This window comes from Kryptolebias marmoratus, linkage group LG2, assembly GCF_001649575.2.
Source record: "Kryptolebias marmoratus isolate JLee-2015 linkage group LG2, ASM164957v2, whole genome shotgun sequence".
In the NCBI taxonomy this organism is placed as follows: domain Eukaryota; kingdom Metazoa; phylum Chordata; class Actinopteri; order Cyprinodontiformes; family Rivulidae; genus Kryptolebias; species Kryptolebias marmoratus.
Window position 1 is genome coordinate 25,565,634 of NC_051431.1, and position 13,856 is coordinate 25,579,489.

At 40.6% G+C, this 13,856-nt stretch overlaps 1 protein-coding gene across 2 annotated transcripts in view; it reads right to left on the minus strand.

Annotated features, from left to right (window-relative positions):
- LOC108239344 (aldehyde dehydrogenase family 3 member A2) overlaps window positions 1-13,856 on the minus strand; it is a 32,796-nt gene that overhangs the window by 16,815 nt on the left and 2,125 nt on the right. The window contains exons 1-10 of one of the 2 annotated variants that reach the window (XM_017422001.3): window positions 11,398-11,577; window positions 10,584-10,745; window positions 7,731-7,962; window positions 7,306-7,391; window positions 7,018-7,226; window positions 4,844-4,961; window positions 4,242-4,383; window positions 1,215-1,381; window positions 1,002-1,101; window positions 692-924 (exon numbers count right to left, since the gene is read on the minus strand). In XM_017422001.3, coding sequence (XP_017277490.1) covers window positions 692-924; window positions 1,002-1,101; window positions 1,215-1,381; window positions 4,242-4,383; window positions 4,844-4,961; window positions 7,018-7,226; window positions 7,306-7,391; window positions 7,731-7,962; window positions 10,584-10,745 — 1,449 coding nt within the window. In that variant the 5' untranslated portion in view covers window positions 11,398-11,577. Of the gene's footprint in view, window positions 1-691; window positions 925-1,001; window positions 1,102-1,214; window positions 1,382-4,241; window positions 4,384-4,843; window positions 4,962-7,017; window positions 7,227-7,305; window positions 7,392-7,730; window positions 7,963-10,583; window positions 10,746-11,397; window positions 11,578-13,856 lie in introns of those variants that run through there. The other variant, XM_017422002.3, reaches the window with a different exon arrangement.

Genomic DNA, 13,856 nt, shown 5'->3' on the forward strand with positions numbered 1-13,856 from the left:
GGACATCTTCAAGTTTCCTCAGAGACTTCCTGTGTTCGAGCCAAGAGGAGAGTCCCTTCGCGACGCAGGGAGCGAGACTCGCCGACAACAACCTGAGTCCGCCCCGAAACTCCCGGGAGCTCTCTCTCTCCCTCTCACTCACGAGTCTGCCCGTTTTCCTCATCCCTCTCCTAGTCAGCCTCTGCTCCAAGCCGCAGCCTGGAACCGGAACCCCTCCCTGACCGGAAATCATTACTACAAGTAAGCTCCGAACCCTTACAAGCAGCCTGTTTTCCTACGGTCGTTGAACTCACCCCCGCTCTCCGTTTGTGTGCAGCCAAACCAGTCTCCCACCGCAGCTTCCCGACTGCGGAGGATTAGAACTGTTTGATCTCTGTCAATAAATTTTTAAACTCATACTCTGCTTCTCTGTGAGTTTCTGCATGTGGGCTCAGAAACTAAAACCCAGCATGACAAGAACAGTCCCAACTCTTGTGATTTTAACGTGCAAGAATGTGAAATTTCTAAAGAATAAATGAGGTTTGAAAGCAATATTTTTAAAAGCTCAATTATCCTAGAAAACTGAAAGAATTGTCAGTTTGTCACTAATTGTACTTCTAATAAGTTACCTTAAAAAACCAACACGGATTTGAAGCTAATAGGATGACAGCATGACTGATTTATCACGCCACCATTAGAGTGGTGTTCTTACCTGTACCACAAACGCTGTCAGGCCAGCCAGCATTATCAAGACGTAGCCCACCCTGCGCACATTGATCTGTGTGAGCAGAAAGAATTGAGCCCAGGCGAGTCTCCTGCCGGTGTGCGGGGGGTACCGCATGCTGTTCACCACCTCCAAGTTCAGCTGCTTGATCAGGCAGCTGCGGAGGTTGCTGAGCTGATCGAAGCTGTGGCGGCCGCGGTAACGGCCCATCCCACTGTAACCTGCATCGAAAGCGCGTTTCAGTCCTGCAAATCGGGCAGAAGATAAATAACGGCTGCTGCTTCTGAGAGCCACTCACCCACTCCTCCAAATGGCAGCGCGCTGTCAACGAAGTGAGAGATGCAGTCGTTGGCCAGCACAGCTCCACTAGACGTGCCTGCTATCATCCTTTTGATCAGCTGTTCATCAGACGAGAAGAGTGGGCAAAAAAACGTCACAGGTAAGCAAATTTTAAATATCTACAATAGCGTGACTAACAGGAATAAATGCGAGTGCAGCTGAAACATCCTACCTTCGTATCATGGGAGAAGACATAGAGAACTAGTGGCTTTTCTCTGTTGTTTATGAACTGGATGGCGTCCTCCACACCGTCCACTGTGATGATAGGCAGGAGTGGCCCGAAGATTTCCTCCTCCATCACTCTGGATTCACCCGTTACACCCTTCAAAACGGTGGGGCCTGACAGAAAACAGGATGGTTATTCTAAGACTTTCAATCCATTCATTTATTCTCTTCTCTGAATTTTTGTGACATAAATATCATAATAATTTGGGCTTTAAATCATCTGTTTGACTTCCAGGGTGGAATTAATATTCAATGATTTTTAAAAACAAGAACTAGGTGCACAATTTTGAATTTCCAAATTCGGAGGCTCAAAGTTATACATATGGGCTCAAATATTTAGATACACTTACCTGAGACATTTTTAAGTTGTACTAAAAGTTCCAATGTCATAATTAATTACTTTTCCTACAGGGTATAGTCACTTTGGTTGAAAAACATCCAGACAGAAACCACGGGTAAGTAAAACAAGTTTTATTGTGAAATGTACCGGGGGTAGGAGTGATTTAATCTGCAGGAGGAATGAGGCTGGAGTTAGAGGGGTCACAGGTGAGTAGGAAGCATTACATGATTTTTTTTTTTTCCTTCCTTCTGTTGTTCCTTATTTAGATTATCTATATATATTAGAAATTCTTACGTTGGCTGTTTAGAGGGCCATGGTAATGTTAGTACCTTAGTTTAGTTATGTTTAGACCTTAGTTAATAATTGTTATGTCGGCCGTATAGAGGGTCTGGTACCATTTAGAAAGCTCGGTATCATTAGTTTAGCATTCTCATGTTTTAGATTACTTATCCAAACTGTACACTTAGTTTAGTTTATCTTGTTTAGCTTTTGTGTTTCATTGTGTTTAATTACTGCATTATCATGTTCTGTAACTTTGTCTGTAATTTTGTTCTTGTGTTGTAAAGCACTTTGAGTCGCCTCGTGCTGAAAAGTGCTATATAAATAAATGTACCTACCTACCTACATGATTTCCAATAATAATTTGCTTTAGTCTATACTTGATTTTTGTTTTGTGTGTGTGTGTTGTAGATCTTTGAGAGGAGGGAGGAGAAGTCCGAGTGGAAGTAAGTGAAGCTTTTAGGATGAGATGAGACAGCGGACAGGCAGGATTTAACTTGACATGGCTAAGACCTATTAACTTCCTGTTAGCAGTCATGACTGACTGCAGCCGGTAGTTTCTCTTTGCCAGCATAAAAAGAGTTTTTTGAGAGCACTTATTGGATTGACCAACCCTCATCTGTCCCCTTCAGATGAGAGAAAATTAGTTATGATGTTCAGGAACTACCAAGGCACACGTCTGCCATGAACTATAAACCGATGGAACACCGGAGTCTCTGTCCACAGCGAAGCCAAATTTACAGCACCATGGACTGAGAGGGCGTCGACCAAGAAAGAAGCCCCAACTTCAAAACCTACACCTTCGAGCTTGACTGAAATTCAAAAGCCTTCTGGAGAAGATTTTATGTTCAGATGATCAAAGATTGAGTTATTTGTCCACAACGACAAGAAGTAGGTATGAAGGATTCATGGTGAGTGTTTCAAACCTAAAGAACACTGCACCAACTGTCGAGCACGGTGGTGGTAGCATCAGGCTGTGGTGCTGGTGCATTGCACAAAGTGATGGAGTAATGGAGGAGGAAGGCTACCTCCTAATTCTTCAGCTTCACCTCAAATCCCTAACCGGACAGTTGAAACGTGGACACAACTGGGTGTTCCAACAGGACAATGATCCCAAACACCCAACATCAAACCTAGTCAAGATTTGTGTCTTCTGCTTAAAACCAAGTCCACTCTAAAAAACAATCAAATTAAATGAATTCTAGCAGCAGTTTTAGTCATCTGAAAAGAAATAGCTGATGGGTGTATATTTTCACTGACATTTAAAATAAAAAGTCATACAGTGCTGTACTAATTATCTACTTTAAACTGTAACCCGTGTCCTACAGGGCGTGTGTCAAATTAATAGATTGATCAACTTCAAAACTGCAAGGGATGCCTCTTTTGTAAAGTAAATAGTACAAAAAAATAGAGTTCCAACTAAAGTCCTTTTGCCTTGGGCTCAACTCAGCCCAACCTGGGTCGACCCGGCGTGGATTCAGAGGCTTCCTTTAGATTGCCCAACCCGCTTCCACCTCGGTTCTTAGAACTTAGAACCAACCTGGATGAGGTTCCAAGCGAGCCACGCCGAGCCAGCAGACTGCAGGCCATTGATTGGCCGGGGAGTCACATCGCTGCATGAGTCGTGGCAGCGACTGCCTCAAAACCACCATTTTCGTACCATGACTTTGATGTCCTCCATTGCTGGGCGTCGCCAAAATATGACATCAAAGGAGTGTCGAGCAGCTCCGCTATGTCGATCCCGCCCACATCGAGGCGGCACTTCATTATATGGAAAATCAGTAGATTGGTCGCACTACACTCAACCATTAAAAAACTGCTGAATTTGGCCTTAACTGGATGCAATTAAAGGAAATAAAGAACCGATTATCTCAGTGTGAAAATACAAACCGATAAAATGTTTAACAATTACATCTAGCTTCCAGATGGGTACTAGTGTTAAGTTTAATGAAGCTCATGAGACGCGTATTGACGTATTTAAGGCGTTTGTTAGATGCCTTTCAGTTTTCCGAACATCCACCTCTCACTCTCCACTGCCTCTGTAGATCACAGGGAACATAAAACTTTTCCACACTGATGGTTTAGTTTTGCTGGGGGAGGCCTTAATTAAATAGACCTTAAATGTTTAGGTTAAAATGAACTTTGTTTGACTGCAGCTAGGTAGTACAGATACAAAAATGAACAGGTGCTCCTCCATTAGTAAAAAAAACTGACAAATTCATTTCTGTGTAGATCTCATACTAGATGCACATAGTCTATTAGTCTAAAGTACTTTGTATTTGATTAATTCACCTCACACAACTTCAGATGTTTAACAGTTTCATGGATGCCTGTCGTCTGAAACACAAAACATACCGATGTAGCGCTGCGATTCATCAACATCTCCACCAAACGCAACGGTGCTCCCCTCCATGAGACTCACGATTCTCTTGAAGTGGCGCTGGTTAATGATGCAGCCGTAGTCGTCACTAGCCTTTGGATTATCAGTGTAAAACTCCTGCAATGTGTCACATTAAGGACAGGTTACAGAGCATTAGAGAAAAATAAAAAATCTTGTCTCTATGATTTTATTCTTCATGTTAATGTGAACAGAAGTTACCACTGTCTTCACAAAAAGAAAATAAAAAAAAACTGAATTATGTTATACATACACCAGAAAAAAAAGCATTTCTTATCTCCTATTGGTTATTTATCCTGTAAAAACTGAAAGCTGTCATATCACTGAGCAAATGTAGTATTGTGAATTAATTTTAAAAAGACAGCCATTATTCTGCATGAAAAAACACCAACTGAATACAGCAACAGTTAAGAAACAGTCTCTGATTGCCAAATTTAAATAAATCACTCAGCTAATAATAATTTAGTAATCCGAGTGTCGTAGCTTTCACTTTACATTGTGACATCGGGTTGCAAAGTTCTGAATGTGCATCGCCTACTATTTTTCATTTCAAACTAACCTTAATGCACTTCTTGATCTCCTCCAGTACTCTGCTCTGGATGACAGATTCACACAGAATGTAGTCTGGAGCGATACACGTCTGGCCACAGTTAAGAAACTTCCCCCATGTAATGCGGCTGCGCAGGGGGGAAAAAAAGGCAGAAAAACCCACAGAGGGTGTTTGAAACTCAATATAAGATTTGAGCTGCATGTTTAGTGATTCAATGAAGGCTTGAATAACAGACAGATTATCAGCTTATGGCTCCAGAGCCACTTATACCTGGACCAAATCATATTTTTGCAGCTCTGGTCACTTTGTACCCGTACTTTTTGTGGTACAAAAAGGAAGTCTCTTCATACCTGCCTCATACTCGTTTTTGTAGATTTCATACCCACCGTGGCAGCCGCCCATATGTTGTTGATTTAATCAACTGGAGTGCATTTTTTTTTTTAAAAAGCAGATTTGGGAAAGGTTTATTATTATTTTAATGTGGTTGGGCCCCTTTGGGCCCCAAATGTTCTCTAAAAAAACCCTAGATTGAAATTTAAGAAAAACATTAATGCAAATTAGTACACATTTTTATAGACATATCCATCCATCCGTCACCTGACGCATGTATTTTGTGCACCATGACTGAGTCATCATGCGAGACAGGGCAGGTCATTGTTGTCACAGCGAGTAACAATACACCAAAAGTAGGGGTGTGACGGGACACAATATGAGCCAAGATCCTTGGTCCACAGGAATAAAACAAGATATTTCACAAAATATTTTAAAAGAAAAAGCTTCTGCCACAAAATCAACTGACTGGCATATCTCCTGTCTGATTTCTTGTGTCTTTTCTGGCCTTAGAACAAAGCTTTAATTTGACATTTTATTAAAAAGCTAAAAAACACTAGATTAAAATTCAGACAGCTACAAACATTTCACCATAAAATTACAGACGAAAACACAAAAAGATAATCTGGTATTTATGACAGGCATCTGTCTGAGAGTCTGAGTTGTGAAAACCCAGGACTGACTGAAGAGGACATTAGAGCGAAACTCTTTTGGGAGTTTTTTTTTTTAAATCATTTTAACGACAAAGAAAAGCTGTTCACACTGATGTACAAAGATAATTAAACAGCTTAAGGGGATGAGAGGAGGAATGTCTCAGGGAACGGTGCAGTCAGATTTAGCTTCCCATCGCCTCGAAGTTTGACTGACTCGTTCCTCTCAACTCAGACAGATAAACGTGAGGTCAAAACTCAAGTTTCCCAGTCACAAAGTTGACAAATCACCATGTGAACTCCACACTGAGTCTGTTGTGTTTTAAACAAATACCCACCAATGACTCTTCCTCTCAGCACGTAGCTGCAGAGACTCAGGCTTAAGGGAGAAGCTGCTTCCCGAACACGGCTTGAGGAATGTACAGAGTGGTCCTAGTGCATGATATGTCTATAAACTGCTGCCACACAAGCAGTTTAAAGTGATGGGAACATCTTCAGCGCACATTTCACCAGTCAAAGTCATGAGACATGTTTTTTGGAGGTTTACAAGACAGTTTTTAACTCAGTGAGAAGTCTGGTGTTGTTTTAATGCCTCTAATTATAAGTATTTGTTACGAAGACAACACATTATGGTCTTAAAAAGTTCCATATTTACTTTCGTTTCACTTTAAAGCATCCTGCAGGGTTTCTACGGTGATATATTTAAACACCAGGATGTCAAAATGGTCGTATGGACCCTCCTCTTTTGACTAATTAGGTTAATAAATGACCCCGCCACATCCAATCATATTACAACTTTATTACTGAAATCTTAGTTACCAGAACAATAAATTGGACTGCACTGCCAAAAAAATTGAATTGTTACCTTTACAAAGACACCAAGCATTTGCATGTACTCCAAGTGGTTCAAGAGCAGCATCTGATTCATTCTGGGTATGCTTTTTTCAGATGTTTTTTGCATTTTGGGGGTGAGGGTTAACACATTAAGGTATATAAAAATGTTGACTTTGAAATAATGCACAGCTTGATCCTGAACAGGGTTGCGTGGAGCAGGTGCTTGTAATGACACTTGCATGGAGAGCTGTATGAATATGTGCATTGCATGCGTGTGAGGAAATGTGTACATGGTAAGTACAAAACGTAAACTGTTATGTACAGTTTGGCAGAGGCATGAGTTGAGGGGCACCCGCATAACACACTGACCGACATGCAGTAGCGATGTCACAGTTCTTGTCGATGTAGCAGGGGCTCTTCCCCCCCAGCTCCAGGGTCACCGGGGTGAGATGACGGGCTGCAGCCTCCATCACCAGCTTGCCCACTGTGGTGCTGCCCGTGTAGAAGATGTGATCGAATTTGTGCTTCAGAAGCTCCTGGGTCTCTGGCACACCACCTGCTACCACCGGGTACAGGTCCTGCACACAGCGTTTCTAATCATTTACAATTCCCAATACAAGGTAGAAGACATTTATTGATGCCATCAAGCAGGCGAACCTTATCTAAATACTGAGGGAGATGTTCCTCCATGACCTTTGAAGAGTTCAGGCTAATCTCAGATGGTTTTATGATTGCTGCATTACCTGCAAGATGAATGAAAACGGGGAAAAGACTAAAAACATACCAAATGCTTTGACAGAACTGAACAGCCAATGATTAGCAGGATTTAAGGATTTATTTATTTGATAGGGACGATGCACACTAATAAACATTACTGTAAATGCGCAAGAATTAGCCAAAAGGCTATTTATCATCTGTTGTCCGTGGACAAATGCTCAATTTGTTGGGCTAAAAGAAACAAAAACTACACAAACATGGTTAAAAATGACTTAACTACGAAGGATTTCCAGCTGCACATAAATCTCATCTGATATTGTCACTGCCTCTGAAGTGCCATAAAGAATTAAGAACAGGGTCACTACCTGCGGCAATAGCTCCCACCAGTGGCAGCAAAGTCAGGCACCAAGGGTAGTTCCAGGGCCCAATGATGAGGACCACTCCCAGGGGCTCGGGCCAGATGTAGACCTCATCTGTTAAAGTGAGGAGGTTCTTCTCTACGGGCCGAGGAGCTGCCCACTCCGCAAGCCGACTTATAGCCAACTTCAGCTCTGCCTCCAGAATCAGCATCTCAAACAGCTCAGTCACATATTTATTCTGCAAGCAGAAGAAGAAGACACGTCCAGACTCATCACTATTTGTTTGATGTTTCAGTGACTCATTCACTCACATTTCTTCAGTAGGGACTTATCACAAGTGGTGCTGGGCGATATAACGATACATATCGTGGGGACGATAGAAAAGTGTCTATCGTGATATTTTGTCTTCTATTGTTTCTATCGTTTCTATCATAATTGAATTAATTATTCATGTAAATATTTCATAACATAGGCTACGACGAAGGTATTAGTGTTGTCACTTTGCATACATTCAGTTTATATAAGTGATAAATAAGAATAAAAAAATAACTATTTTGCAAAGAACCTCCGTTTTGTGGCATGACGCTGCTTTACGTGTGGGTTTGCGACATGCTTTACGGCATTTAACTCATGAGCGCTGAAAGATGGAGATAGATGGTGTATCAAACACAGTAAACAGCTACGCAGGCAGCCGAAGAAGAACTTTTATCAAAACGAAGGGGTACGTCTGTGATTTGGTTGCATTTTGGATCCAAGAAATCCGACACAGAGCAGAAAACGGCCATTTGCAAGCTCTGCTACAAGACAATTTCCTCATCCGACACCAACACAACAAACCTCTTCTATCATTTAAAGAAGAACCGCAAAAAAGAATACACGACAGTCCAAAAAGTGTGAGGTCAAGCATGTTGTAAAAGTTACGAAAAGAAAAACCCTAGCCAGCAAAGATAATGGTAAAGATAAAATTGAATTTATTTTGATAATTCCGTTTAAATGTCTGTATAATTTGGAAAGAAAATGTGAAGGCTACTGTAGCTGTACCTCAGCCTCATCTGTTGTCATTTGAGACATATATTGCTGCACTAAAATGCAACAGTTGTCATTTGTGAAAGTTCAGGTAAACTTTGAAATAAAGTTAAATTATAGTTTAAAAAGTAATCATTGAGATCATTTTTTAATATTTTTCAGAAAATAACTGAAAACGTACTTAATTGTGGTATATCTTGATATATATCATTATTGTGATATAAAATAGTCTATATCGTGGTATATGATTTTTTCCATATCGCCCAGCACTAATCACACCATTTAAAGATCAATAGATCAGTCATAAATCAGTCATAGATCAGTCAATTGTAAACAAAACCCACGGTTGTGTGCATACATGACTGAAAAGATGGCAAAGAAACCATTTTAAGTTGTCTTTTTAGAACATGTCGAAGTAGCTGTCTGTTGCAACGTCACCTCATTTGTTCACATTTCTTTGTTTGCACCTACCATAAAAAGACAAAATAACAAGATTTGACAGCCAATTAAAAAGTACTTTGGAACAAAAGGGTGATTCTGAAAAAAAAAAAAACAGTATCAATAACTTGCCATAATTTGGCTTACTGTCCTTAAGATTTCTGAGGAAAATGTACAACTACAAGAAAAAAATGATCCAACCTTAAAAAATTTAACGGCACATGAGCAAGATCTGAAAGTCATGTCTTTAAGAAAAATCCATCAAAAATCAGACGCATCAATTTTCTTTTAGCAGATCATTTGTTTGCCAAGGTTTCAGCAAATATCTTTGGGAATCCCTTTGTTGGTGCTAAAATAACTATCTTTGGTATTTCATTTAGATTTGACTTTGGTTATAGGTATTTTTAAAGTTGCACTTGGACTGTTTCTAGAAGCAGTAGATACTCAAATGGAAGTACAAAAACATGCAAAAACTGAATTATGCTTAATAGTTCCCTTTTAAAAAAACATTTTAAAATCCTGTAGAACCACATTTGGGACCACTTTAAAGGATCTCTGGATCTTTTGAAGCAAATTACTAAAAAACGACAGGCAGCTCAAAATTGTTTAAAACTGATGTAACTGTGAAGGACATCTGCACTTTAATATAATGTTTAATTTTTGCTCAGATCGTTGCAGTGGGCAATAATTATAGTGTGCTATTCATTATGCTATTTGTTATTATTAAAGCTGGACTGACACTTAGTGTGATAAGTTGCTGCTTAGGGCATCCAAGTGAACTTCAGAACTTCATCCACGCTGACAGGACAGGTTGACACCATAGACTGTCAAACATAGGTAGACCTCAGACCAGAACTCAGAAGTTGAAGCCACAACGGGACCAGCTTCCCCACTAGCTGGTTCCAGTACAGGTTTTAAGTCATGTTAATAAATGGGACATTATCCTTTTTAAAAAAAATAACAGCACGCCTTTTTCACCAGGTGTTTACTCTTGTTGGTTCATGCGGTTCTCGGGCTGGTCTGACGATTTCAGAAACTGCTGACGTTCTGGAATTTTTACACACAACCTCCTCTGTGGTTTTGAGAGAACGGTCCCAAAAAAAGGAGAAAATATCCAGTCAGCGGCGTTTGTGTGAACAAGAAAGCTGTGGTAATGTCACAGGAGACTAAGCAGACTGGTTCAAGATGACAGAAAGGCAACAGTAGCTCAAAAAAAAAAAAACACTTGTTACCAGAAAGAACACAACACATCCAACCTGGCAGCAGACGGACTACAGCAGCAGAAGACCACACTGGGTGCCACTCCTGTCAGCTAAGAAGAGGAAACTGAGGCAACAGCCTCACCAAAATTCAGCATGGAGTTAGCTCTGGTTCTTATGGTCCAGAAGTGCCCACCTTGCTGAGGTCCTTCTTCTGAGCATCAACGATGTCCTTCTGTCTCTCCTGGAGGAAGCTCTGCAGCTTCTTCAGCTGCTGGATCCTGAAGTTCAGAGGTCTGCTTCTCCCTGTCTGAAAGGCCCGCCTGGTCTGCTCCACAACCACCTGTTCCCTGGACATCTGGAAGAAACAGTACAAGAAGATGGACCAGCCTTCGTCACTGTGGATCAGTCTACAGGCACTCAGTCACTTTGATTGTATGGGGTCATATACTGCTGGCAGCACCGGGGGCCTAACACGCAATTTCTTTCTTCAGATATCTAAAAATGTACTTTTGACTAGTCATAATTCAGCTGAGATATCTTTAATTGTAATTAGGATGTGTGACCCTTCAGATGACGGATCCGGTGACGTCATTTGAGATACTTTTGAGATATTTTGATTTTTTTTTCCTATTATTAGTCAGAATTGAAATGCAGATATTTTAAATTGCCATTACGGATAGTCAAGACGTAGTTGTTACTAGTCAAAAGTCATTTTCAGATATCCAGAATCTAATTCCAGACGAAGCTGATTTTATGCTAAAACGGCCTGCCATACCGCGCTTTCCCCCGGAAGATACAACCAATAAGTAAACCTGCTGTTTACCTCTAAATAACTACATTCTGCCCCTGAAAGAGTGTCACCCAGCTCACAGGCACACAGTCAGAAAGGTACGGAGGACTGAGAGGTAAACTCCTCGTTTGCTGTAGCCTGGCTGATGAAAAATGTCTGAGAACCGTGACTAAAAAACCGAGCTGCGGAGGACAGGACAGTGTTACAAAGCAGTTACCGTTCAGATAAAGTCCCTCTTCCACTCTAACCAGTCACTCTTCGGACAACTAACTAGTTCAACCAATGACTTATATAGATAGTTATATAAATATAAGATATATAGATATCTATCATTGAGTCATTGAGTTCAACTCTGTAAGTTAGGCTTGATGGAAGCTCAACGTCGAGAAGAACGAGGTCAGTGATTGGTCGGTGGGTCAAGGAACGATCCAATCAGCGAAGCACCTGAACACCTTAAGCCCCTCCCTCCTGAACAACTACAACAAATGCATGCCGCAGGATGGATGGACGGATGGACAAAGTTTTAGACTAAGGTTATCTTGTGTTGAGAAATAATGGACCCATTTTGGTCAAACCTTGAGTAATGTCTTGGAAGATTGAACTGGACTAACTCCAGATGTTCATCCAACGGTTACTTTTTCAGAGTTTCATTAAAATCTATCATGAAATATTTTGCTAACAGACAAACAGAGGTGACTCCAACAATTAGCGCCGAAGGTTCAAGCAAAGCTGTGGCACAAGGTGTAACACTCGGAGTATGTGTTGAGGACAACTCTCAGCTACTACCACATGGAAGTTTAGCTCAATATTTGTAAAACTGTCTGAGTTATAGTAAGTTTTGTGTTTGCTAAAGTCCTTTAGCTGATGCAACCATCTTGAATCAAATTTACTTTAAATGGTGTAGTTGTGCATCCAGGGATGACTTTCTTAGAGTTACATTAAAATCTGTTCAGTGGTTCATGAGACAAATGCCCTCAGACATGGGGAAAAAAACAGTATTGTCTGCCTTTTGCTATTTGGCAGCAGATGAAACAAATAGCAGTGAAATGTCAACTGATGTGCACAAGAGACACATCTTAATATAAGAATGTATATATTTTTAGTTATAGATCGATGCACATTTATCTTCTACGCAGAGATGAGCTGGAAATGTGAAACAAGAAACGAAATGACTGACTTTCTGAAGTGTTCTTCATGACAATAAAGCTGAAGGAGTCTGTCTCTGTGAGGCTCCTCTCTCCTTTCTTTCTGTTTTAATGCTCCTCTCTCAGTTTGGGTTCAGGCAGACACCCTGTCTATTTTTAACACAAACCCTGAAACTTTCCTTCTCGGTAAGACTGGTCCCTGAGTCTTTTGCTGCTACAGAATCAAAAGAATCAGAATCACCTTTATTGTCATTATAATTTGCATTACAATGAAATTTGGTTTGCTGGTCCAAGGTGCTTGGTTTTACACAACATAAAATAACAAGAGGTGGGTAGACCATACAATAGATATACAAGTTGAAAATCAAATAAAGACAAGTATGTACAGAAGTTTCTGTATATTCAAATGAGGAATGGGGAATTTTGCAGAGAGTTTCTGTATATACAAATGAAGAGTAGTAATTTTACAGTTTATTTTCTTCATAGAACAAGTAAAACACACTTGTTTTATAGATTCATTCCACACAGTGTGACATATTTCTAACGTTTATTTATTTTAATTTTGATGATTGTGGCTTACAGCTAATGAAAACCCAACATTCAGTTTTCCAGAAAATCTGAATATTAGATAAAACCAATGAAAAAAAGATTTTTAATTCAGAAATGTTGGTCTACTGATTAGTAAGTCCATATGGTGCACAGTACATGCACTCAGAACGTGGTTGGGGCTCCTTTTGAAAACTGAAAGTGAAAGTGGGAATATGAGAAAAATAAATGCAACCTGGAACATTATGTTCTGAAAAATGGAGGTGTGCCGTTATTTGGGCGTGACTGGTTGAAACACAACCGCCTCAACTGGAAGGAAATAAAGTCCGTGGGACTGGCACACGGCCTGAGGATGAAGGACTGAAACAGATACTTGAGAAACATGTTCAGGTGTTCAAAGGAGGAATCAGCACTCTGAAAAATACTAAAGCTCAGATCCTACTGGAAGACAATGCCAAACCCAGATTTCACAAGGCCTGTCCTGTACCTTATGCTGTACGTCCCAAAGTCAAGGCAGAGCTCCGATGCTTGAAAGAGCAAGGAATACTCACCAAGGTGGAATGGTCAGACTCAGTGAGCAAGAAGATATAGAACCTAAAAATGTGAGTCAGCTCATTCTTGGGCTTAAATAATTATTATCACAAGTTTTTACCAAACCTTTCAACAGTTTTGCACCCTATGAACTCCCTGGCGCAACAAAATGTCAACTTGAAATGGACAAAACACTGTGAAGAGGCGTTTATTGATGGTAAGCAGATCATTACATCAGAGGAGGTGCTGACACACTTTGACCCAACTCTACCCCTTCGCCTTGCCTGTGATGCCTCCCCATATAACATTGGTGCCGTGCTATCTCACAAAATGTCTGATGGGTTGGAACAGCTAATTGCTGTTGCCTCAAGGTCCCTAGGCGCAGCAGAGCGAAACTATGCACAGATAGAGAGAGAAGCACTCAGTCTGGTGTGGGGAGTTAAGAAGTTTAAAC